At 38.9% G+C, this 23,771-nt stretch overlaps 2 protein-coding genes across 3 annotated transcripts; both read right to left on the bottom strand.

Annotated features, from left to right (window-relative positions):
• Positions 1-180: 180 nt before the first annotated feature.
• On the bottom strand, positions 181-16,739 carry LOC108998062 (SH3 domain-containing protein 3). Of its 2 annotated transcripts, none has more exons than XM_018974498.2 (10): positions 16,500-16,739; positions 15,934-16,056; positions 13,485-13,554; positions 7,172-7,317; positions 6,082-6,183; positions 5,744-5,941; positions 5,600-5,662; positions 5,416-5,505; positions 1,218-1,292; positions 181-538 (listed from the first exon to the last, which is right to left on the bottom strand). In XM_018974498.2, exons 1-10 carry the CDS (start codon positions 16,557-16,559, stop codon positions 419-421), a joined length of 1,047 nt encoding a protein of 348 aa, XP_018830043.1. In that variant the 5' UTR covers positions 16,560-16,739; the 3' UTR covers positions 181-418. The 2 variants fall into 2 exon arrangements, 1 of the variants encoding a protein (XP_018830043.1); XR_004801078.1 differs by having other exon boundaries at positions 222-538; positions 5,381-5,505; positions 16,500-16,640.
• Positions 16,740-20,198: 3,459 nt separating this feature from the next.
• On the bottom strand, positions 20,199-20,882 carry LOC118347976. The gene has a single exon (XM_035688686.1). The coding sequence runs from the start codon at positions 20,880-20,882 to the stop codon at positions 20,199-20,201; it is 684 nt and encodes a 227-aa protein (XP_035544579.1).
• Between the last annotated feature and the right edge of the window lie 2,889 nt (positions 20,883-23,771).

Here is a 23,771-nt window from a genome sequence, read left to right as displayed (position 1 = left end):
AAACTACCATCATCAACTCGGCTCAGTTCTAACTTCTATCAGTTTGGATTAGCTCGCTTGAGGTCATGTTTGTTGGCCTTCAATTTGCATGGCTCTAGAGCTCTTTTTCTTTTTTATCAGCCAGCTAACGCCCTATCCCTAATTTTTGTTTCTAAGAATCTAAAGAAATGAGATCCAAAGAGTGCAATCTTCTTGAAAAACATGGCCATTCTCTTGAAGTAGATACGAAAGAACATAGACAGACATTTAAAGCCTTGTGCCTTTGAAACAGTATGGCATAAGAAAGAACCAACATGATCTGAAAAACTCAACAGGAAACTGGTAATTATGAGTCTATTTTTACTATCATCTATACAAAGTCTTTTTTTCTCAAATTGGATCGATAGATTTAATGGCCAGCTGAATAGTTGGGTAGGGCTTAGTAAACTTCACCAGCGATGTCACTGGTAGGAATTCTCTGCCTCTTCTCCACAAATGTTGATGGAAACCACCCGGCTTTACCTCTGCATTCTCCTTCCGACCATCCTGATGGGCTCACCTGGATAAACATGAGAAGTTTCAGAATTACCGAACAAGCTAAGACCTGGATAAAATATATAGGGGTGATGTGACATCAACAAAAGGATAGGTGATTCTAAGACCTAAAAGTAAATATATCAAATAAGATTGAAGTGGACAGCTCCATTGGGAAAATATTAACCCTCAATGTCAAAGAGGGATCAGCTCTTTGTTTGAAATTTTACCGGTCAAGTAATCTTATGAAAGTTTCAAATACTTGCCATATAAGATGATATTTGCTTGTCTCAAGCATGTACTAAACTATTTGAATGGATCTCTCAAATGCAAAAAAAAATCCTGAAAAATATTGAATGAGAACCGTACCCCTCACAAAGAGTACCATTGCCATCAAGAGGCATGTCATGAAACACTTTTGAGGTGAATGTAAAGCAAGCAATACGTATCCATGTGTATATATACATACATGTATATACATATATATGTGTGTGTGCATATGCTTGCTTATTTATAAAGAGAAGGGGACTTCCACTATTTTACTGCAAGAGAAATTATATGCCGCACATTGATTTCCTTCTACTCCAACAACAACAGCAGTGAGGTCAACTTATCCATATATGCCGCCTATGTGCAAATAAAGTACATGTACCAAGTACACGACTCAAAATTAAGCTATCTGTCTCAGGGAGGAGAAAAAGGACCTTCCGCACAACAACATAATCGCCCACTGACAAGCTTAGTTCCTTCTCTGATTCAGCATAAAAATGATGTATTGCCTGCAAGAGGTAAGAAGTAAATTTAGTGAATGATGATGTATCCATTCAACAATATGGTGTGTTGGGATGCTAATTCATAGATGAGAGGGTTGAAAGTTAGAGTCGCTGCAAGATCAGTTTCTAATAGCCTACTTGAGGAAAAGCAACTTTTTTGTTCATAAAATGACTTATGAGAGTATATCCACGTCAGAATCTTTCCCTTTCAGACAATGTTGCTTCCCTTCCTAATTTCTCCCAGTAGGACGTGCAAGTTCTATGTCCAGAGTTTACTTCCACAGTTTCTTTCCTCATTGAAAAAAAAAGTCATTGTGCAACAAGAAACTTTTAAAGAACAGGAGTAACGCCCAGTGACTGAAAGCTAACCCTTACATAGATTTGGCGTCTTCTCAGGAAATGGAATCAGAAAGTTTGTACTAAGCATGTCAGTCCACTGGTTTTGCCTTATATTCCAGTATTGCTCTCGAGATGACTAGGATTGCAACACATCACTTGTTGGTTTCCTATCTTTTCCACATTTGTTGAAAGGCAGGATGAAGATTTTAAGAAATCTCATCTATTTAAAGCGGGGATGGATAGGACATTACATTTTAAAAAGACATGTAACTAGTAATGGGCTCCCTTAAAAAAGTTCTATCTCATCTCTGACATTGCAGAAGAAAGATAAGAAGTGGCTTTAATAGAAACCAGTATGGCCCTTATACTTGAAGTTAAAAAGAAATGTGATAAGTGCTCACAGCTGGATTATATGACTAAGCCTTACACACTCCACCTGGCATTCTCTTCCTCTTAAAAGTTTTCACTGGCTCTTATTCCCCTAAATGCCTTGCTTAATCTAGGAAGTTCTTAGGACAACAATTTAAATATCATTGGTAGTAAGCAAAATAAGAGGTTATCAGAGCACAACCATCAAGTTACCACTCTAATCCTGGAAACCGGTGATTTGGGATATCATGTGCATTCAAGCTTTTATGGAATATCATTCAGTTGTCATTGGTTGCATTTTAAGGCTCTTTGCCCCAAGCCAAGTAATGCCAAAAAGGTTATTATTTTTTTTTTTTGCTAAGTCAAAAAAATAAAATAAAAATTCTACAACTAAATAGTAAATGTTCCTTCGGTAAACAACTAACAGAGGTTCACCCACTAACAATGAGAATGATGTCCCTGACATTTACGAGAGGCCCATCCATATAGGAGGTGATTCATGTTGCTATCTAATACCTTTCGTAATCTAAGGAAAGCTAAATCCTTTGAGAGGAGCTCATCATTTTATCATCTCCCAACAATTCCTAGAACATGCCACTATCATCAATTTAGCAGTAGTGCAGTATTTTCTCTTATTTAAGAGGCCTTCACAACTTATCTCTCCTAAAGAATATTTCCCCGCATTGCCTTGGTCCTTTATAAATAGGTTCTTGATAAGGAATCGGATAAAAATATGTAACTTTTGCTATTATGCCTTCTTCTTTCTGCATAACATTCAACTTAGTACTTCTATTTTATCTCTTCAATTAGCATTTTTGGAGACCTGTAAACATATACATGTTGTACCTTCAGTGGGTATTGACCCATAAGCTTACCCCTCATCCCAATCTTACGGGCGGATGTGCCATTTGAGCCAATTGCAAACCGGAAAACAGAGAAATAGCACTTTACCTTTGTTTTAATACTACTATCACCCTAAGCTACTAGCCTCTTAGAATATCCTTCCAACTCTAGTCTTCTACTTAATCCGGGGCAACCCAATTGCATTCTCTAATTTAGGTCCATTGCCATAGAAACTTACCTACTCCCAATTCATAATGTAGATGATGTTGATTGTTTGGCCAAAATCCTCTGATGTATGGTGTCTTCTTTACCCCTATGGCATATCTTGGTCTCCTATTACGGGCACATTTTAAAGCTAAGTTATTTTGGGAAGGTATTTTTTAGAAAGTGGAACATAGATTGGAAGATGATGTATTTATCTAAGGGGCGGAGAATAAGGGCTCGTTCGGACACTTAGAATATCTGTGAATAGTAGTGAAATGGTTTGAGTTAAGATATTTTATTGGGTTTTGGGAAATGAGAGAAAAAAGGTTAAAAAAATATTATAAAGCTAAAAAGTTGTTTGAATATTATTTTTTAATATTAGTTTTGTTTTGAAATTTGAAAAACTTATATTGTTTTTTGTGTTTTGTTTGAGAGTTTGGAAAAGTTGTAATTAGGTAATGATTAGACAAGAAAGTTGAAAATTTGAAATTGAAAAGTGTTTTATATTTTGTGTTTGAGTGATGTTTGTGAAGGAGATATCTGAGAATACCTAAGAATACTTGTGTTCCCAAACAAGACCCTCTGATCAAGATTACTCTCTCAAGTTTACCCACTTACATTATTTCTTTATTTCCTCCCAGCAAGTGTAGCCAACAATATTGAGAAGTTACAGAAGTATTACATCTCTCTGATGGTTGGGGTTAGGAAGCTAATTATATTCCACCAAGCTTTCTATGGATGTGACTTTGGCCATATGCCAATGAAAGATACAGTTTATGGAGAGAGGTAATTTACAGATGTGCTTGGTCTGGTTGGAGCTCCAACAAGGTGAATTATGGGGTTGAATTATGGAAAAATACTAGCAGGGGATAGGGGGGCAGTTTTCACGACATACCATATATGAGGTGGAATATGGATAAAAAATAAAGTCCAGGTGTGATGTGTGGTGAGGAAATCTCCGTCTCAAAGAGGCTTTTCCAAGTTATTCCACATCGTTCAGGCCAAGGATGCTTCATAACAGATCATTTGGAGCTTTCAAATAGGTAGTCAATTTTATTAAAGTGACATAATATTGGGAAATGGATCTCTTCAACTCATTTTATGCTCAGTTGTAATCTGAGAGGTATGGGGAAGATAAAGTGCGCCAAACCATGTCTAAGAGAGGGGTGTTTGATGTCAAGTGGTTTAATAGCACATCAATCCCTCATGGTAGCACTAGCTTTCCATGGAAGTCTACATGGAATAAGGCTCCCATAAGAGTAGTTTTCTTCGTCTGGATAGCTGCACAAGGTAAGATCCTTACACTAAACAACCTACAAAGGAGATATGTCATAGTAATGGAGAGTGTTGAGAGTGCAGAGGTTCAAGGAAACCGTGGATCAACGATAACTCCATGTGGAGAAAGCTAGAGCCTTGTGGCATGTTGTTTTTGGCCTCTTTGAGCTAGACTGGGTGTTGCCCAGACAAGTGATAGATTTACTAGCATGCTGGAAAGGAAGAATGTCCAAAGCAGAATTTTATGCCAAATGATACCAATATGTCTAATATGGTGCATATGGCAAGAAAGAAAAGCTTCGAATACAGATCAAGGTCGACAGAGGAACTCAAAGCCTTCTTTTTTAATAAACTGTTATAGTATGGCTGCCTATTTATGTTTCCCTAGCTTCAGCTTCCAAATTTTTCTGGACCTTTTGACTTTTTCAAGCTAATGTATACTCCGTGTGTACTTGATAGTTGATAGTACTTTTTATCATTGATAAAACTTACCTTGCATATCTCATAATTCACCCAAGCATCTCAATCTGTTGTGAGCAGCTATTAAGTTCTTAGCATTACTGAATAAGTACAGAGATTGCTACCCCCGTAATTTTGGGCAGAATCAAGTCCTCTCTCTTACCATCATGAGGAGAGATCTCTGTTTAGGATTTGATTCCGTCTTCTTAACCTCTGCTGCCCAAAGAAAGCAACCAATCCACCAATCAATTACAGATATCTCCTAAAATCACACCCACCGTTGAATATCAACTTCAAATTCTAAACCCTCTTTTTTTTTACTTGTCAAAAAAAAAAATTCTAAACCTTCAAGTGCATGGAAGAAGTTGTTTTGACAATTACAAACACCACGCACTTGGTAGCAACCTCCTCTGAAAGGAATAGGATTGAAGGGGGGGAGAGGAGTTTCACACTCCACTCCGATTAACCCACTCAGGAGTCATGGTTATTTAATTAAAACTACACTAGCTGAACTCATAGCCACCTTGCCGCAATATGATTGAGACAATCTGAAATCAATTTTTATAAAATAGTCATAAATGTTTTTTAAAAAAAGTAAAATTGACCTTTAAAGATCCAAGTCTAGAGAAAAGTAGCATACTTCAGCCAAGAAGTATGTCGTTTTTTCTGAGCCATTCTCTGATGAAATTATTGGGGGAGCAGAGTCTTTCCGCTGTTTCTCTAAGACCATCTGCCACAAGTTCCCGGCCAAAACATAAGTTTAAAATTTAAATAGTTTAACGGATCAAAATTCTCTTCTGAAAACAACAGAGCCAGAAGCAAACCTCAGCTTCGACCTCACCAAGTATAGCAGCTATTCTTAGATGACAAGTCTTTTCTCCTTCAACCTTCAAAAGGAAAGGTCATAAATATCAGACTCCAAATCACTTTATGTGGAAACTTGTAGCCTAGAAATGTTCTCCACATACCATCGAAACAAGCCTCTGGAAAGTCAATCTTTGCTGCTGTGCTTCAACAGCAGCCAATGCAGCTGAAGCTTCTTTACCCAGAACAGCCATGTTTGCTTTTTGTTCATGCATCTTTGCTTCAGCTGCATGCAGCTTTGCAACATTTTCAGGAGTCGGAGATTCCCTTACCCGCACTTGTCTTCTAGAAACTTCTGCTGCCTGTTTGCTTTTTGTGGTCAATATGAATTATGAGTTATGATGCTAACATTAAGAATAGGAGACCAACAAGTGAGATTTAAATCATAACAAATAACTAATATAGTATGTACCGATGCACATATGCCAAGTGATTTAATTACCTGTGCCTCTGCTTCCTGTCGCATTCGACTATAACGTTGAGCAAGATGACGAGCATCTTCCAAAGGAGGACCAGCGATCATTGCTCTCAATGGATCTAAAACCTGGAAGGGAAAATATAGAGCTCATGCTTGTATCTTAAAGCATTAAACATTGCGGGTTCTTATAGAAATCAATTGGCCTTTAATCTATAGCTAGTCAACTTCATTCATAGTCAAAAAAAGGCTGTATATTAATTCGAGTTCCAAAACTTTACTTCAAATAGCACAAAAACCATACAAACCAAATTTCTTAGCTGTGACAAAAGAGCAGCTAGGAGAAATAATGCTGCACCATAAAACTTCAACAGAGAAATATTCTAGCAGTTAAAGAACAAGAAAATTTATTGTTTTGATTGTTACACACACTTTTGTTTTTTGATAAGTGATTGTTACACACACTGAAGCCCTCATTTTGCAGTTTCAATAAAACCTATTAAAAAAAGAACAAGAAATTGAAAAGAAATAATGGTCATAAAATATATTCTGCCCCATCACCAAATGAGCTTTTTTCAGTGCTTACTAGTCATACCATGTACATTAACTGACGATGAAAAATCTCGATGGCAAACAATCCTAAAGAATTCCGCTTCTGTGGGCGATAATTCAACTACTCAGAAATATCTCAACTATTTGGTCTTCTCCTTTTTCTTATGTTAAATCAACAATCTTGGTGAGCTATCAATCTGTCCTGACTCAGTATGTAAATACATGGAAGTTAAAATATGATTTAGATGATACCAGAGATTATAAGGCAAGAATTATTATTGTTGTTGTTGTTTTTGTTGTTATAATCTTGATAAGGATGAAGTTGTGAGTTACTAAAAGTAACCAAAGGAACCATTTTATAATACTAATGGAGAGATAGAACTGAAAATACTCGATGTGCAAGTACACAACATCTGGGATAAAACATCCAACAGGATACATCAGATCGATTCTTCCTTTCCAAATAATTTTTTTTTTTTTGATAATTTTTTTCTTTCCAAATAATAAAATGGCTCACTTTCATCAACAATGTTTTCATCTCTGCTAGTGCAATAAAAAGGATAACCTGTGAAGACAACAGCTTGTTGAAGTCCTCTTGCTCCTTTTCCACATGTTTACGAGCGTCTCCATATATAGATGCTGCCTTAGCTAAAACATTATCATTTATGTTCTCAGCTCCATATCTGCAGCAATCCTCAGATAACTTGGTTCCTAAATACCATAAGAACTATAAATGGTGAGCTTAATTCTGAAATGCTTTTGTATGTGAGATGAATCTAATATACTTCATCCCATAAAATTCCCCCCCCCCCTTTTTTTTTTTTTTTTTTTTATAAAGAGTTAGGGTCACATGTCCAAGAGTGACCCCTTCTCAATTTTATTAACCACAAACCCTCACTTATGGCGGAGGAATACCTTAGCAAAAAACAAGCATATATACCACAACTAGCAAAATGCCACAAAAAACCAAACCTCACCAATAAAGGACCAACCCAAGAAATAAAAATTATAAACAAGCATATCAAAGCCCTCTCAGATAAGGCAAAGACAATTTATCCATGCGCAGCAATCCTTTAAGAAATTTTGGAACTCTCAATAAAGAGCGCCAAACATAAGTCAATCCTTGAGCTCCCTGTTTAGCTAAATAATCAGCTGGTGCATTTCCTTCACAAAAAATATGATTAATACCAAAATCTAATGTGATTAATCCCATAAAATTCCCCTATGACAAATATAATGTGATGCAGATAGTCTACTTAATTTTTCTTTTATTCTTTTCTTTCTTTCGATAAGTAATAGCAATTTAATTTTTCGCCTGAATCTCAAGTAATGTATATAATTGGCCAAAACAAGGGTTATCATTTTCAAATAGGAGTGGAAACTTTCCATAGTTTCATTGCTACAAACCACAGGATTGGTGTCTTAAAACTCAACCTAAAAGCATCTACACTCCATGGCTGTTTAGCACCAGTACGAATTAACATCTTATAGGAAGTATAATTGTTAAGGATGGGGTACATGAAGGCAGTCCTTATAGAAACGAAGTTATTTGAGATTGTGCATACTGGAAGTCAAGCATTATGCATCATAGAGAGGGGAAGGAAGGTGACTATAGACTTGGTAATCAGTTTCACTACTGTGAGCTGGGTTGTGCAGACCCTTGAAGGATGCGCTCAATCAGATGCTAAGAAGGAATTTATCAAAACTCTCAGTTATGGCCGCAGTGCTTATATTGCACAGAGGTCCTCTAATGATTTCGGAAGACATTTGGCCATAGTTGAATATAGAGGTGGTGGCAGGAGAAGCATCATCATCATCATTCCAAAAGATGTTGGAGGTCAAGGCTGGAGAAGGTTGGCTATGGAGCTTTGTGAGATGTGTGGTGGTGTGGTGAACACAGTAGGGGAGAAGTACGGGAGTGCTGAGGCTCCTACCCAACAACCTGTGAAGATAACCATTGCCAAGACCTACACCAAGGCCATAATGGGCACTGCTCCAACCACAAGAGGTGCCGCCGGCAGACCAGAAGTGACACAGAGAAGAATAAGGTCAAACCTTGAACTGAAGGGCAGCTTTGGAATTTCAAAGGAGAAGGGTGCATCCGTTAGAGAGAAGGGTAGAGAGGAGAGCAATGTTTCACCGTCAATCAAAGGTGCTTACACAAGAAGGGGTGGAGGCTCTCTGAGTGTAGCTGAAAAGACTTCCATAATTAGCATAACGGAGGAACTTATAGCTGTATGTTTTTGAGGCATTGGGCGCTCAAGTGGGCTTGGGAGTTGACAAGAAGACTTGGGCCGCAAAGGGTAAGCAGGAGAAGGGCCTAGGACAGAACTCGGCAGGGCCTAAGCCTTTGGGCACACAGGTGGACTCGTGGGGAGCCAAAAAGGCTTGGGCCAAAAAAAGAAAACTAAAAGCCCACAATCTCATAGGACATTAGGCCCGGCGATGGCAGGCCAAACCAACAGGCCAATCTACGTTCGAGGTTGGGTCCTCCTCCGGTGTTGCACAAAATCTACTGGCAGCTAACACCCACCGGACAGGGTCACCATAGAATCGACCGACAGGGGAAGGCAAGCTGGTGGCCAGGTTCCCGGCCGAGGGGGGGCTGCCAGAGGCGCCACCGACAGACATAAGGGAAGCTGGGTTGGTTTTCAATACAGAAAACGATGGCGGATATGCTCAAACAGATGAGAACTCACTCTAGAATGCGCAGTCATTGGAAATGGTGGATCTTTCGAGCTGGAGAAGGATCTAACAGAGGCAAGGGGTTGTGAGGCTGACACAGAGGCAACAGGAAGTCCACTCACAGCGATGGTTGTTTTTTACTTGAATGGGACTGAAGGAGAGTATATGCAAAGGCTAGTTTCGGGCTCAAACAGAGTGGGTGTGGCACAAGCAGCCCCCTTTGGTGTGTGAAGATGCTAGCTGAGAAAAACCAACTCCATTGTTGTCCCTACATCTGAACAAAAACAGCAATATCCAGGCTTCAGATTGGGTCTTACACAAGGCAAAGGTGATTCAACACTGGGGATTTTATGCGACGTTCTTGAGGATCAATTCATAGCCCTCCTTGCAGCTTAGAAGCTGGAAAGAATAATTTGGTATCATCCAGGGAGCTCACATCAGCTAAGAAGAAAGCAAGAGAACTCAAAAGACTTGACTGGACAGTAAATGATGGAGCAAGAGAAAAAAGCTCTAACCGGGGGAGAGTGAAGGGAAGGGCAAAGGAGGCAGTTTTATGAAACCAAAAATTGTTTCTTGGAATGTAAGGGGGCTGAATGAGAAGGATAAACGCCTTAAATTTAGAAATCAGCTCCATAAATGGAAGGTAAACATTGTATGTTGCAAGAAACGAAACTGATAGTTATTTCCCTTCGCACTATTAGGAATTTGTGGGAATGTAGTCAAGTGGGATGACATTATTTACCGTCCAATGGAGCCTCAGGGGGCATATTAGTAATGTGGGACAAAAGAGTTGTGTAAAAAATCGAAGATTGTTTGGGGGATTATGTGGTGGCTTGCTCAGAATGTCATGGATGGTTATCAGTGGGCTTTCGCAGGAGTCTATGGGCCTAATCTTGACCGGGCCCGAAGTTTACTATGGGATGAGTTGGTCGGTATTAGCATGGGACCTACCTTGGTGTATTGAATGCGACTTCGACGTCACTCGTTTTCCGAGAAAAAGATCGGGTGGCTACAGCTTCAACCCACCAATGGTAGACTTTTCTAATTTCATCTCTCAACAAAATTTATAGGATATTCCTCTTGTAGGTGGCTCCTACAATTGGTCAAGCAACCGAGATCATCCATCTTGATCAAGGCTTGACAGATTTCTAATTTCATCAGATTGGGAGGCACACTCTCCGGACCTCATTCAAAAGAGACTCCCCAAGTTGTGTTCGGACCACTTTCCCATCCTCTTGAACTGCGGAGGTCTTCAAAGAGGCCCAAGGTACTTCAAGTTTGAGAACATGTGATTGAAGTCAGATGGGTTTCTAAACAGAATACAATAATGGTGGTCTTCTTACCAATTTCATGGCAACCCCTAGTTATATCCTGGCTTGTAAATTAAAGTCCCTAAAAAAAGATCTGCAAGTGTGGAATGCGCAAGTGTTTGGTGATGTGGAAAGCCAAAAAAATGTTCTTTTGGAGGAACTTAAGGGCTTGGAGGGTACTATTTGAAATCGAGTGGGTTTGCAAAACCCAAGTGACTATGGACATTGGAGGATTCTTGGCAACAAAAATCGTGAGCATTATAGTTGAAGGAAGGGGCGGCCAACTCACATAGGTGAAACAATGCTATAGAAACATTGATGATAGATGGGGCAGCCTCATCCAACCAAACCGAGATCGCATATCACATTGTCAATTACTATGAGAGTGTGCTTTCGGAACAGTTTTCATGGAAGCCGAGACTAGATGGGCTTGCTTTTGATGTTCTTGATCCCCAGGCAATGGAACAGCTTGAAATGTCGTTTGACAAGGTAGAGGTCAGGCAAGTATGAAAACGTATGGCGGGTGTCAAAGCTCCAAGCCCGGATGGCTTCTCCATGTCCTTTTTTCAAACTTGTTGGGATGTGCTTAGAGAATATACATGGGGGTTTTCCATGAATTTCATGAAAGCGAGCGGTTTGAAAAAAGCCTAAATGCAACTTTCATAGCACTCATTCCTGAAAAACCCGGCGCTGTAGAGGTAAAAGATTATCATTTTATTAGCTTGTTGGGTGGGTTATACAAAATCTTATTCAAAGTTTTGGCAAATAGGTTGAGCAAAGTGTTAGAAAGATTGATATCGAAGCCTCAAAATGCCTTTGTTAAAGGTAGGTAAATCCTTGACTCAGTACTTATTGTCAATGAATGCTTGGATAGTCCAATTAAGTCGGGAGAGCCGAGGCTCTTATGCAAGTTGGACATGGAAAAAGTTTATGATCATGTTAATTGGAGATTCTTACTTCATATGCTTGACAGATGTGGCTTTGGCACGAAATGGCGTACATGGATCCATCATTGTATCTCTATGGCCTGTTTTTCCGTATTGGTGAATGGTACACCAAAAGGCTTTTTTAAAAGCTCCAGAGGATTGAGACAAGGTGACCATTTTTCTATGCTACTTTTTGTTTTTGTGATAGAAGCTTTTAGTAAGATGATTTCAGGGGTCTTGGCGGGCTAGTTCATATCAGGATTTGCAGTGGGTGAGGCACTTACAGGTTCGCTCAACATATCTCATTTATTGTTAGTTGATGATACCATAATCTTTTGTGGGGTAAGACATAAGCAAATTCGAGCTTTGAGGGCTCTCCTATTATGCTTCAAAGCCGCATCAGGGTTGAAGGTGAATTTGGCTAAATCAAAGGTAGTGCCAGTGGGGTATGTGCCCAATGTAGAGAGTATGGCGTCCATCTTGGATTGTAAGATATTTCAGTTGCCCATGAAATATCTTAGCCTCCCGTTGGGTGCGACATTCAAATCGAAATCCATGTGGGATGGGATGATGTGCTAGAAAAAATGGAGACGAAATTAGCTGGTTGGAAGAGGATGTACCTATCCAAAGGGGGTCGTGTGACTTTAATCAAAAGCACCCTTTCTAACTTGCCAACTTATTTCCTCTCGTCATTTCCGCTCCTCGCCAAGGTGGTTCATCGCATGGAGAAACTCCAACGTGATTTCTTATAGGGAGGGATAAATGATGAGTTTAAATTCCACTTGGTGAAATGGGTCACAATTTTCTTTACCATTAAAGGAGGAGGTTTGGGAATTCGGAATTTGAAATCTTTTAACAAAGCTTTACTTGGCAAAATGGTTATGGAGATCTCACCATGAACGGGAAGGCCTTGTGGCAAACCGTCATTGCTTTGAAGCACGGGGAATCATGGGGAGGATGGTGTTCTAATGAGGTGAGTGGGCCTCATGGAGTGGGGCTATGGAAACACATAAGAAGAGGGTGGGACAAATTGAAGGTAAAATTTTGACATGATGTATGGTGCGGCGATCGGGCACTCAAGGAAGTTTTTGACAAGTTTATGGCTTAGCAAGAAGGAAAGAAGCATCGATTGCGGATCTATTTATCATCTCCAATGGCCTTCCCCAATGGAATATTATTTTTCTTAGAGATGCACAAGATTGGGAAATGTATGACTTTTCCATGTTCTTTGACCTTGTGTATGTATTCCACTCACTTGTCGGGGGGAGGTGAAGACGAGATCTATTGGTACCCCTCTAAGAAGGGATATTCATGGCCCGCTCTTTCTAACAAACCATGACCAGACACAACACATATATGTTCCCATGGAAGAGCATCTGGAAGACAAAGGCACCCCCTAAAGGTAGCATTTTTTGTATGGACGGCTTCTTTGGAAAAGATTCTCACCATGGACAATTTGAGGAAGCGTCATATTACAGTTATGGACTGGTGCTATATGTGCAAGAAGAGCGGAGAGTTCGTTGACCACCTACTACTACATTGTGAAATTGTCATGACCTTGTGGAATGAAGTCTTTGCTCAATTGGGGTTAGCTTGGGTGATGCCGAAGAGGGTATGTGACCTTCTAGCTTCTTGGAGAGGTATTCGGGACAACTCTCAAATTGCATCCATATGGAAGATGATACCTATATGTCTATGGTGGTGCATTTGAAGGGAGCGGAATGCAAGAAGCTTTGAAGACCAAGAGCATCGATGGATGAGCTTAGAAATTTTTTTTTCCATATTTTACTCCATTGGTCGATTGTAATTGATTTCCATGGCATGACATTTCATGAATTCCTTGTATTACTAAATTAGCACACCTAGGCATTGCTCTTGTCTATCCCGTTTACTTGGGCCAATGCCTACTCTTTTTATCAATAAAAATTTGTTTACCGATCAAAAATAAATAAATCACCTGTTTCAATATGCCTATAGCCTATGGCCGTAAATGCTTCTGCTGCTTTAATAACTTCTTTCTGGAAATCCTGAAAAAGAAAAATAGAACTAAATTCAAAGAGAACTAGAAATTACTGAATAATGACAATTACTTCCAGAAATATGATAAACCATACAGATCTTGAATGAATCATGGAAAATCAGTTAATGAGTTTCACCAAAAAGTCATATCCAATTTAAATCCCATGCACTAGAAGGGCTGCCATCCACGTCCATACAAGATTGCTCTATGTGGTATGACACAAGTGGCTAAAGAATTACATGCAGGACTTCATATGATTGAGAAAATTCTCAATCATTGGTTCAAAACTGGAATTCAAGCACCTTAATACGGACAAGGTGTTGCTCTGAGAAGAGTTATTTTTTGTATAGGCATAAGCCATAGCTTGCAAGGCAGACCACAAAACGAGGAGAGGTATAAAAGTTATGAGAGAAATAAATATAGCAAGTAAATTGCTGTATCTGAGATCCTGTGCTCCACATATATATGAATGACAGAAGTTGAACCCTTGATTTTATGAAAGGATCATCATTGATGATGGTAAAGGGTCAAAAGAACTCATCAAATTATGATGACATACTATGAGAATTTTTTTTATAGATAAGTCATGACATACTTTGAGACCTATCAGTTGTTTTTTGATAGGTAAAGTCAAAGGTAAACGAAAGAAAAAAGTTGTAGAATAAAATAAGTGTCATGTCTACAAATAAGGGTGGGAAGGGTGTTTCCCACCAGGCCCATTCTTGATGGGCCTGAGCCCAACACTGAGTCCCAGCCCAACCCGAGTCTCACTACATGGAGGACCCAGAGTCACCAAAAGGGTCCAGCCCTCAAGATCATATCAGAGAAAGAAGGATATGTAACACGGGAAACCATACACATGGAACAGATGGGGACTCGGCGACTTTGACATCCTCCCTTGTTGCACCTAGCTTTGAGGAATTACGTCAGTAGGAGAAACGGGAGACACGCCTCCATTCTTTGAGGGAGGGGACCATAAGTGACTGCATTGTTTACCCACCGCCAGGAGTTGCCCTGGGAGCCACACCACATTAAAAGCGTCATGCCAGAAGCCACACAGCATTAAAGGCCCTGACCCAGATCATCACGTTGCATTAAATGCTCAGGCTAAGATGGATGCGAGTAGGACGGCTTAATCCTAACACAAGGAACATAATGTTCCCTGGGGACTTAGTATAAAAGCCCCCCACCCAAGTACAAAGAACTCTCTCTAAACTCTGAATACTTAAGCTATCAATATACGCACAAGGAGACTAACTTAGGCATTGGAGGCTCCTCGGACAACCCCGAGCCCACCTTCTTCTTTATGTTTGCAGGTGAAGATCCCGGCCCGAGTTGCTAGAACCTTGCCCAGGCGTACGAAACACGACGTTAACAAATAGTTTAGCCCAAGTCTACCAAATGCATCCAGCCAAACTATCACCAAATACCACTTCCTATGGTTACAACGAGTTAATCCAACCCAAAGCACAAAACATAGAGGTGTGAAAAATTCACAACTGTTAACCTTTTCAGTGGTGGGATCAATTAGCCCTACCAGTTGTTTTCACAAATATCAACACATATTAGTGATTACTTGTCATTATTACACACCAGCAGCAAAAAATGTTCCTAGAGTCTTGCCTCAGCAGGTAGTCAAGTAGTCAAGCCTAAAACTGACTTACCTTCACTGATGACCTTGACACCTACCAAATTCACATCACCGCAAGGTTCCATTATTGTCATGCACTTCTGTTCTGCTGGATTTGGTATGCGTGATATTTAGCAGCCCATATCCTCCAACTTACGGCTGGTGCATTATTCCCTAGCCAACCCATTTGTCCTTAGTACCGCATACACTTTAGATGATGCCAAGCCATTCCATTGCTGATTTTTGCATTCAGTACTCTTCCTATACTATCTATCAAACCTGGTAAATTTTGAAGCATTAGCACTCCCAGAAAAATCCAAGGGTCTACTTAGACAAATAGAAGCCCAATGCAAGGCTTAAGAATCGGTTATAACAGGCTGGAGAATAGCGCATTGATCCTGAAGAAAGCTAACACTTGGGTTCACTAACATTTGATGCTGTCCTCTAATATTTCCATCACCGTCAACATCCCTGGACACTAAACTTCTAAAAAACCGATATAGACCACTCCATTTTATATATATTTCAAGAAAGAAATTGCAAAATCAAAAAACAAGCACCCTGCTAACATTACCAATTGGTAGAAGCATTAGAAACAGATACCTCAGTAAAAAGAAAACAATAAAAGAACAAAGAAAGGAAAAATGGCCGCTAACTTCACAAATAGTGAAAATAAATATGTCGTAAATTTATATATATATATATATATATATTAAAAAAAAAAAAAAAAAAACAGAAGTGCAAAAACATCTCTACCCTTCCTGAACGAGTGGACCTGTACAGTTTGTCTAGCTGTTGATGTCTGTGCATCTCGACCTCATCGATAACCATTACATCGGAGCCATCATAACCAGTTCCACCAAACTGCTTTATCACAGCCTGCAAATCCAAATAATATTAAAAAAAAAAACTACATTCGCTTCTATTTATCCTCCATGGGGAAAAAAGACAAGAAAAATAGATGTAAAATAAAAATTTCCCCTTTCTAGAACAATCAAAACCGTCAAAGACAATTTTCACTTCAAAATGCTGATACAGATGGAGGATGTTAATTCAATTCACATTTGACCAAAACAACATCAGAGGACTGTTTGGTTCCAGATAAACTTTACACAAAAAAACATAGAATATAGGACTTGTCATTCGTGATCTGCCATAACAAAATCCTCCACTAGAATGAGCCTAATTCAACTAGCTTTCTTTTTTCTTTTCTTTTTTTCACTTAAAACTACAAACACTAACTTTTCCCTCTGTTTAGGCAACATACTTCAGTTTCTCGGGAATCAAACGGATCATGGATTAAAGTGAGAGTTAAGTTAAACCTGTTGTTGTTTGGCGACTTGTTCTCTGAGCTTACTGGCTTGTTTTCTCAGAGCATCCATGGCGCCGAGAACTTTGAGCGCAACAATCGGAGGCAATGAGGGTGGTCAGATCTAGAGCAGGTGGGCAGAACGGTGGGAGCTGTCTACGAGTTCGTCCTAGCTGGATTCCCTAGTATTGACGATTTCGGCGTTTGGGCTTTGGGAAGTGTTTGTGTGTTAGTTAGGTGTAGGAATTGCAATTGTTTTAGGACGTTGGATGAACCATTGTTAATGATCGATTTGTGGAGCCCAAGGATTTGGCTCGGTAGGGTGCGAATTTTGGTTTTGAGCAATATTAGTTATTTTATATTTTTTACATTTTATTATTTGATTTGTAAAATAATTTAATTTTAAAACTTTTTATAAATTAAATCATGTCATATCAACAATACAAAAAATGAGTGTTCTTAAAACTAGTTTGTAAATTTTTCTTTTAATTTTAATGGATGGTGCTACTCGACCATCTAAATTTACCGTTCAGATTGACTGCTAGACTTAACAGTGCCTTGTGGCAAGGCACTGTCATGTCATATTAAAAAACGTTGAGCGTAAAACTCTTTTTTTTCTTATTATCACAAGTATTATTTTGTTTTTTGTTTTTTTTTTAAATGAATAATATCAATTTATTCATGTTGTTTGCAACATACAATGGAGACAATGAGAGACACCCTCCAAAACAATGCTCTCCTAAGAGTTTTAATGCATCATTTGCAAGACAATGTGCAACCCCATTAAACTTCCTAGGAACAAAAGAAACAGACCAATACTAAAAGTGTTGTAGCATCAATCTAATATCAGAAACCATCAAACCAACAGGAGTCCAAAGTTCTACTGCCCCCTTAATATCATTCACCACCTTTTGAGCATCACCCTCTAGAATAATTTTTTGCAAACCCAATTGTCTACCAAGAATAACAACTTTAAGTGCAGCAAAGGCCTCAGCTAGGCATGCCTCAGGAAAAAGATCACGTTGAGATCGAAGAGAGGCTATAACTTTTCCAGTCCAATCATGAACAATGACCCCTACCCCAACTTTGCAATTAACTTTATCAACTGATGCATCCCAATTGACTTTAAAGACATGAGGAGGAGGAGCCCTCCACTGGGAAACAGTATGCCTTTCAATCACTCTGTCCTCATCAACTTGCTAATTAGCCACCTTGAAATCCATGTTCTGCTGAATAACCATTTGTAGTAGAGCATTTGGATCCATGAATTTGCCTTCGAATACAGAAGAGTTCCTCCTTTTCCATAACTGGTAAACAATTATAGCAAATATAGTCATTTCATCTTCATCTAAAACAGTAAACAAATAGCTCACCAAATCCTTAAAGGATGAATCCAACAATGCCAATTTATGTAGTCTTTTAAAACTGAAACCCCACACATCTTGAGCTAATTTGCAAAGCCATAAAATATGAGAAGCCGACTCAAGTTCCATTCCATGCACAGGACACAATGGGGATTCAACAATCTTCCTTTTAAACAAATTCTAGTTGGTGGGTAAGGACTCGTGGCATAGTCTTCATATCATCATTCTGATGACATTAGTAGTATTAAGCTTCCATATCATAGCCCGGATGTCTTTCCTTAGTGATCTCTGAGAAGACTCTCCCTTTTCAGATGCCTCCATATCACAAAGCAGGTGATAAGCACTCTTTACATAGAACTTACCATCACTAGAACATCTCCACACCAATTTATCTAGAGCATTGCTAACACTTATAGGAATCCTGCTAATAACATCAGCCTCTTCAGCATTCACCATTTCTCTTAACAACACATGGTTCCAAGAACTAGTAGGTTTGTCAATCAAAGAGCTAACCTTCCACCCACCATATTGATCTTGCATAGGGGACTGGATTTTAAAAGTGGATGGACGAGGGATCCACCTATTTGACCATATGTTCACTGATTCTCCATTGCCAATTCTCCATAATAAGCCTTCTTGCAATACTGTCTTTACTGTCATAAAGCTTCTCTAGAGATAAGAAGCATTGCTACCCACCTTTGCATGAAGGAAGTTGGATTTAAAGAAGTACTTAGCTTTTAGTACCCTAGCAGCAAGTGAATGGGATTGTTGTAGAATTCTCCAGCCTTGTTTAGCTAGAAGGGCCACATTAAAGTCTTCAAAATCTCTATAACTAAGTCCTCCTTCCAATTTTGACTTTTCAACGAATCCATTGGGTTTTAGTCCTGTCTCATCGACTGCCCCACCAGAATTTCTGCATAAGTTTGTTGATGGCCATCAAAATTGCTCTGGGAAGCTTGAAAATACTCATGCAATATGTTGGGATGGCCTACACCACTGATTTCAGCAACACTTCTTTACATGCCTGAGAGAGGAATTTTACTTTCCAACTTTGCATCTTATTTTGAATATTGTCAAGGATGGGTCTAAATGTTGTCAGTTTCTATTTCCCCACATAAGAAAGGAGCCCCAAATATTTTTCAAAAGACTTAGCTTCCTTTATTCTTGTGCTAGAAAGAATGGCCAGTTTTGCATCAAATCTTGTGTTCTTGCTAAAAAATATAGCAGACTTGTCAATTTTGAGTTTTTGACCTGAGGCCTCTTCATAAGAGTCGAGTAATTTGAAAAGTCTGCTCCACTCCAATGGATTAGCCTTACAAAAAAACAAGCTATCATCTGCAAAAAAGAGGTGGTTAACCAGTAAAGTCCCTCTAGCAAAAGGAAAGCCAGAAATAAAACCTATTTTCTCAGCCTTATCCAACATTTGACCCAACACTTCTGAACAAAGAATGAATAGGTAAGGGGAAATAGAATCCCCTTGCCTTATGCCACGAGAAGGGTATAAAGTTTGTTGAGGAGAATCATTAATCAAAAGGGAGTAATTCACTGTGCTAACACACGTCATAATCAGATCTATCCAGTGTCCCCCAAACCCCATTCTTTTCAACACTACTTCAATGAAACCCCATTCAATTTTGTCATAGGCCTTGTTCATATCCAATTTAAGTGTCATATACCCTTCCTTCTTGCCTCTCATTTTGTTTTGCATAGAGTGCATGGCTTTAAAAGCCACAATTACATTATCTGAAATCAAACGACTAGGAACAAAGGCACTATGAGCATTAGAAATAATGTGAGGAATGAGTGATTTCAGTCTGTTGGCTAGCACATTAGAAACAATCTTATATACCACATTAAACAAACTAATAGGTCTAAATTCAGAGATAAAACTAGGGTTTTTCTTCTTTGGAATGAGGACAATATATGTCTCATTAATAGCTTCAAAATTTGTACCAGCAGCAATAACACCTTTCACTGTAGAGACCACATATTGACCAACCACATTCCAATTTTCTTGGTAGAAACCTGTCGAGAAGCCATCTGGCCCAGGAGAGCTTAGAGGGTTCATTTCAAACAAAAGCATATTTCACCTCTTCAGATGTGCAATCCTTTTGAAGCTACTAGTTCATCTCATCACTGATGACAGGATCAATGTCCCTCAGAATCTCATCGGAGCTGCTAGGCAATGAGGAAGAGAAAAGATCCTGGTAAAACTCTTGAAAATGCTTACAAATCCCTTTCGATTAGTAGCACACTAACCCCTTTCATCAGAGATCCTCTTTATGGTATTGACTTGACTTCTATGAGAAGCACACTTATGAAAATACTTAGAATTTCTCTCCTCTTCCTTAAAGCCACTTCTCCTTGGCTCTTTGCGTCCATTTGAAGTCCTCATCCTCCAATATAACATCAACCTCTGCTTGAAGCCCCTTGATAGTCTCATTAAAGTCCCCGTGACTTATATTCTGTAATTCCTGAATCATATCCCTTTTGAGGCTAAGTTGCTTCTTATGGTCCCCTCTCACTGCTTTGGACCAATGTGTCAATTGGTTTCTACAATGAGCAAGACCAAGTTTCAGAGAGCTCATAGTATTACAGCCTGTGATTGAAGCACCCCATACCCTTTTAATTAACTCTTTACACTCTTGCTTCTTGGACCAAAGAGCTTCATATCTGAAAATCTTCACAAGTCTTCTTTGCATCTCATCTTCACACTCACATAAAATAAATAAAGGATTGTGATCAAAGTGCATCACATGTAAGACTTGGACAAGACAGCTACTATAGGACATTTGCATATCACCATTGCCTAAGACCCTGTCTAGTCTCTCTTTGGTAAACTCTCCCCCTTCTCTCTTATTGCTCCAGGTATACATGGATCTCTTATACCCCAAGTCAGTTAACTCACAATCATAGAGGGCCTCTCTGAAACTCTCCATCTGAGAGATTGGTTTATTAGCAGCACCAAACTTTTCAACATTAGTCAGGATTTTGTTAAAATCCCCCATGCACAACCATGCCATCTGTTCCATAGGTTTAAGCTTTCTAAGTAACTGCCAACTTTCTTTTCTTTTTTCCACCACAAGACTACCATAGAAGCCAATTAGCATGCATTTTTATGTTTCAACCTCCTTAGTAATTATAATTGAAATGTGGCTATTAGAATAGGAAAATAACTCAACATTAACTTCTTGTTTCCAAAGCATTGCTAGCCCCCCACTCCTTCCAACACAATCCACCACAAAACTACAATCAAAGCCAATTTTATTATGGATTTTCTCAAGTTTTTCCCTCCTACATTTAGTTTCAGACAGAAAAATCATCATTGGGACCTTATCTTTCACCTATAGGTAAAGCTCACAAACTATCTGAGGGTTCTTAAGCCCTCGGCAGTTCCAACTTAGTAGTTTCATGGTGATTGGCAGGGCTGCTCAGCAGCCATTGCCAATGAAGTCTCCATATTAACTACCTCTTGAATCAACTTGTGCCTCTTATCTGCCACTCACTCATCTTCACACTACTACTTTCTTTTATGGGATATTGAGTTCAAATCCAAAACTATATCTGCATTGTTTGGCAACTCAGAAATATTAATACCTACACGTGCTCTTCTCTTCCAAGTAGAGTTCCTACTTCCTAATAGACCCTACTTTGCCAGCTGGAAGATGACTAACCTCTTGATCACCAGTGCTGACTTGACCACTTGGTGGATGAGCCATCCCAGATTTATCTGCTGACTTCACTCCATCCACACTTATTCCTTCGAAAAAACTGCCCTTATTAGTAGCAGCAGTTTCAAAAAAAGATTCTGCTTCAGCTGACTCAGCCTCCACCCCACCTTGAATATTGTCAACTTTCCTTGCAGAGAAAGGAATAAATGAGTTACCAAAATTAGTCTCCATCTGCTGAGTTGACCCTAGTTTCGTGGAGTTCTCCTGATTGCATGCCACAAAATCCTCCACATGTTGAGACTTACCATCCTTGGACCCCTCCTTGCAAGACTCACCAGAATCCTCACTCCGGCCAATCTCCGATGAACCACCATTACCAGAGACCTTCCTCTCCATAGAAGACTTATTGAAGGGGCTATTACTAGTAGCCCTCAACCATGCGCCATATGGCTGATTGAATCCATCCACTAAAAGATTTCCTTTTACCTGTTTTTCACATCTACCTACCTTGTGTTTAATCAAGCCACAATGGTAGCAGAAGTTAGGCAACCTCTCATACTTAAAAGAGATCCAATACTTAACATCACCCAATGTAAGAAATCTGCCTCTAGTAAGGGGCTTAGTGATGTCAATCCAAACTTTCACACGTAAAAATTTCCCCTAACATGCACCGCTGCTATCAGCATCAACCATAATAACATCACCCATTGTGTTACCCAGTTTTTCACCTGTGCCAATATTAATACCCGCAAAAGGCAGATCATGGCACTGAATCCAGAAAGGTTCACGATGAAACTGCATCTCTTTAATAGAATCAACCCTCTCACAGTCTTGAATACAAATCAGGTTCTTGTCAAAGGCCCATGGACGCCCATTGATAATTCTTTTTTTGTCAGTCACATCTTTAAGTTCTATTAAGAACTTGTTCAATCCCACTTCCTTGAACACAACCTTACCTTCAACCTGCCACACTCTTGCTAAGGTTGTTCTGAAAGCCCCTCGGCTAATCTCTTTGTCTGACATCACGCAGGCCATAATGCAAGTCTTACTTTTTGTAACAAAGAAGGAAATCTCTTCCTTGCTAATCTCAACTTCCTGTAGTTCCTCCTCAGTCAACTTCAAACTCTCACATAACGATGACAAAACCCCTTCCATGACAATAGTCTCTACAGGCCAAAGCTCAAGAGAAAAAACCAACTCTAAGTTTACAGAGAAACTTAGAGAGAAAACCTCACCTTCTCTCAGAGAAAGAAGGCGAGTATTAATTTGTTATCATGATAGTAAGCATGTATAGAATAATTAATTGACTACAAACAATTATCAAGTCCCTTAATAAACTCTCAAAATGTACGATTCAATTCATCACCAAACAATAATATTGCCAACAATTTCGATTAATTTCCCTTGTTTCTAAAACCATAATTTGATTTTTATTTTATTGTGCCAAAGAAATTTCATAACTGATAATTGATGGGCCTTGTTTTATAGTCATTAATATTAAGAAAAAAAAATAACGAGAAATAGATCCCAAGAGAATATGTCTTATGATTGAAAAAAAAAGTGTTATGTTCTTTTTTTTTTTTCCTTTTAATATGACCTAACAGTGGCACTACCAAGTTAAACTATCCATCTGAACAGTAAGCTCATATGGCTGAAAAGCATTTTCCAATTTTAATATCGGCAAATCTAATGTATCAACACACTATTTGTTGTGGAACTCATTTTAATTATAAAAGTCAACACTATTAATTAGTTAACATGGCAAGCCTCTGCATCCTCCTTAGGGCTGATGAATTTTGATGTGTCTAAATATAGATTTCCAAATAGATTTTTTTTCTTGGAATTTTAAATCCATTCTAATTGCTTTTATTAATAAATATAGTTTTAGAATGTGCAATTTATATACAATCTCTTTGAAAAGAAGCAGGGTATACCATGAAAACATAAATTTATTCATGTGAATCTTAGGTACACCTCATTTTTGTAAAGGAATTTACATGTATTAAAACTATACAAATCATTTTCTATTAATAAATTAACTATTTGAATTTATGGGTCACATTCCAGAGGAATCATCTGATTTGATAAGTTGGTTGCATCCATTATTCTTTCCTTGCCCTTTTAGGAGTCGGTTTACAGGCATAACCTTATTAACATACATTGATTGTGGACTTTCCATATTAAATAAATATGAGCCCTTATTCAAAAAGTGACGAAGAGTACCTAGTAGGGCATTTCCCCCGCCTGAAT

This window comes from Juglans regia, chromosome 3 (genome assembly GCF_001411555.2).
Source record: "Juglans regia cultivar Chandler chromosome 3, Walnut 2.0, whole genome shotgun sequence".
NCBI lineage: Eukaryota > Viridiplantae > Streptophyta > Magnoliopsida > Fagales > Juglandaceae > Juglans > Juglans regia.
The sequence above is the reverse complement of the archived record's forward strand: the minus strand, read 5'-3'. Positions and strand labels throughout refer to the sequence as shown.

Coding starts and splice junctions, on each gene's coding strand:
- LOC118347976 (XM_035688686.1), bottom strand. CDS start 20,882: ATGGAACAGATGGCATGGTTGTGCATGGGGGATTTTAACAAAATCCTG.
- LOC108998062 (XM_018974498.2), bottom strand. CDS start 16,559: ATGGATGCTCTGAGAAAACAAGCCAGTAAGCTCAGAGAACAAGTCGCC. Junction 5,663..5,743: donor TCCAGAGGCTTGTTTCGATG/GTATGTGGAGAA, acceptor TTCCTTTTGAAG/GTTGAAGGAGAAAAGACTTG. Junction 5,506..5,599: donor TTGGTGAGGTCGAAGCTGAG/GTTTGCTTCTGG, acceptor AACTTGTGGCAG/ATGGTCTTAGAGAAACAGCG.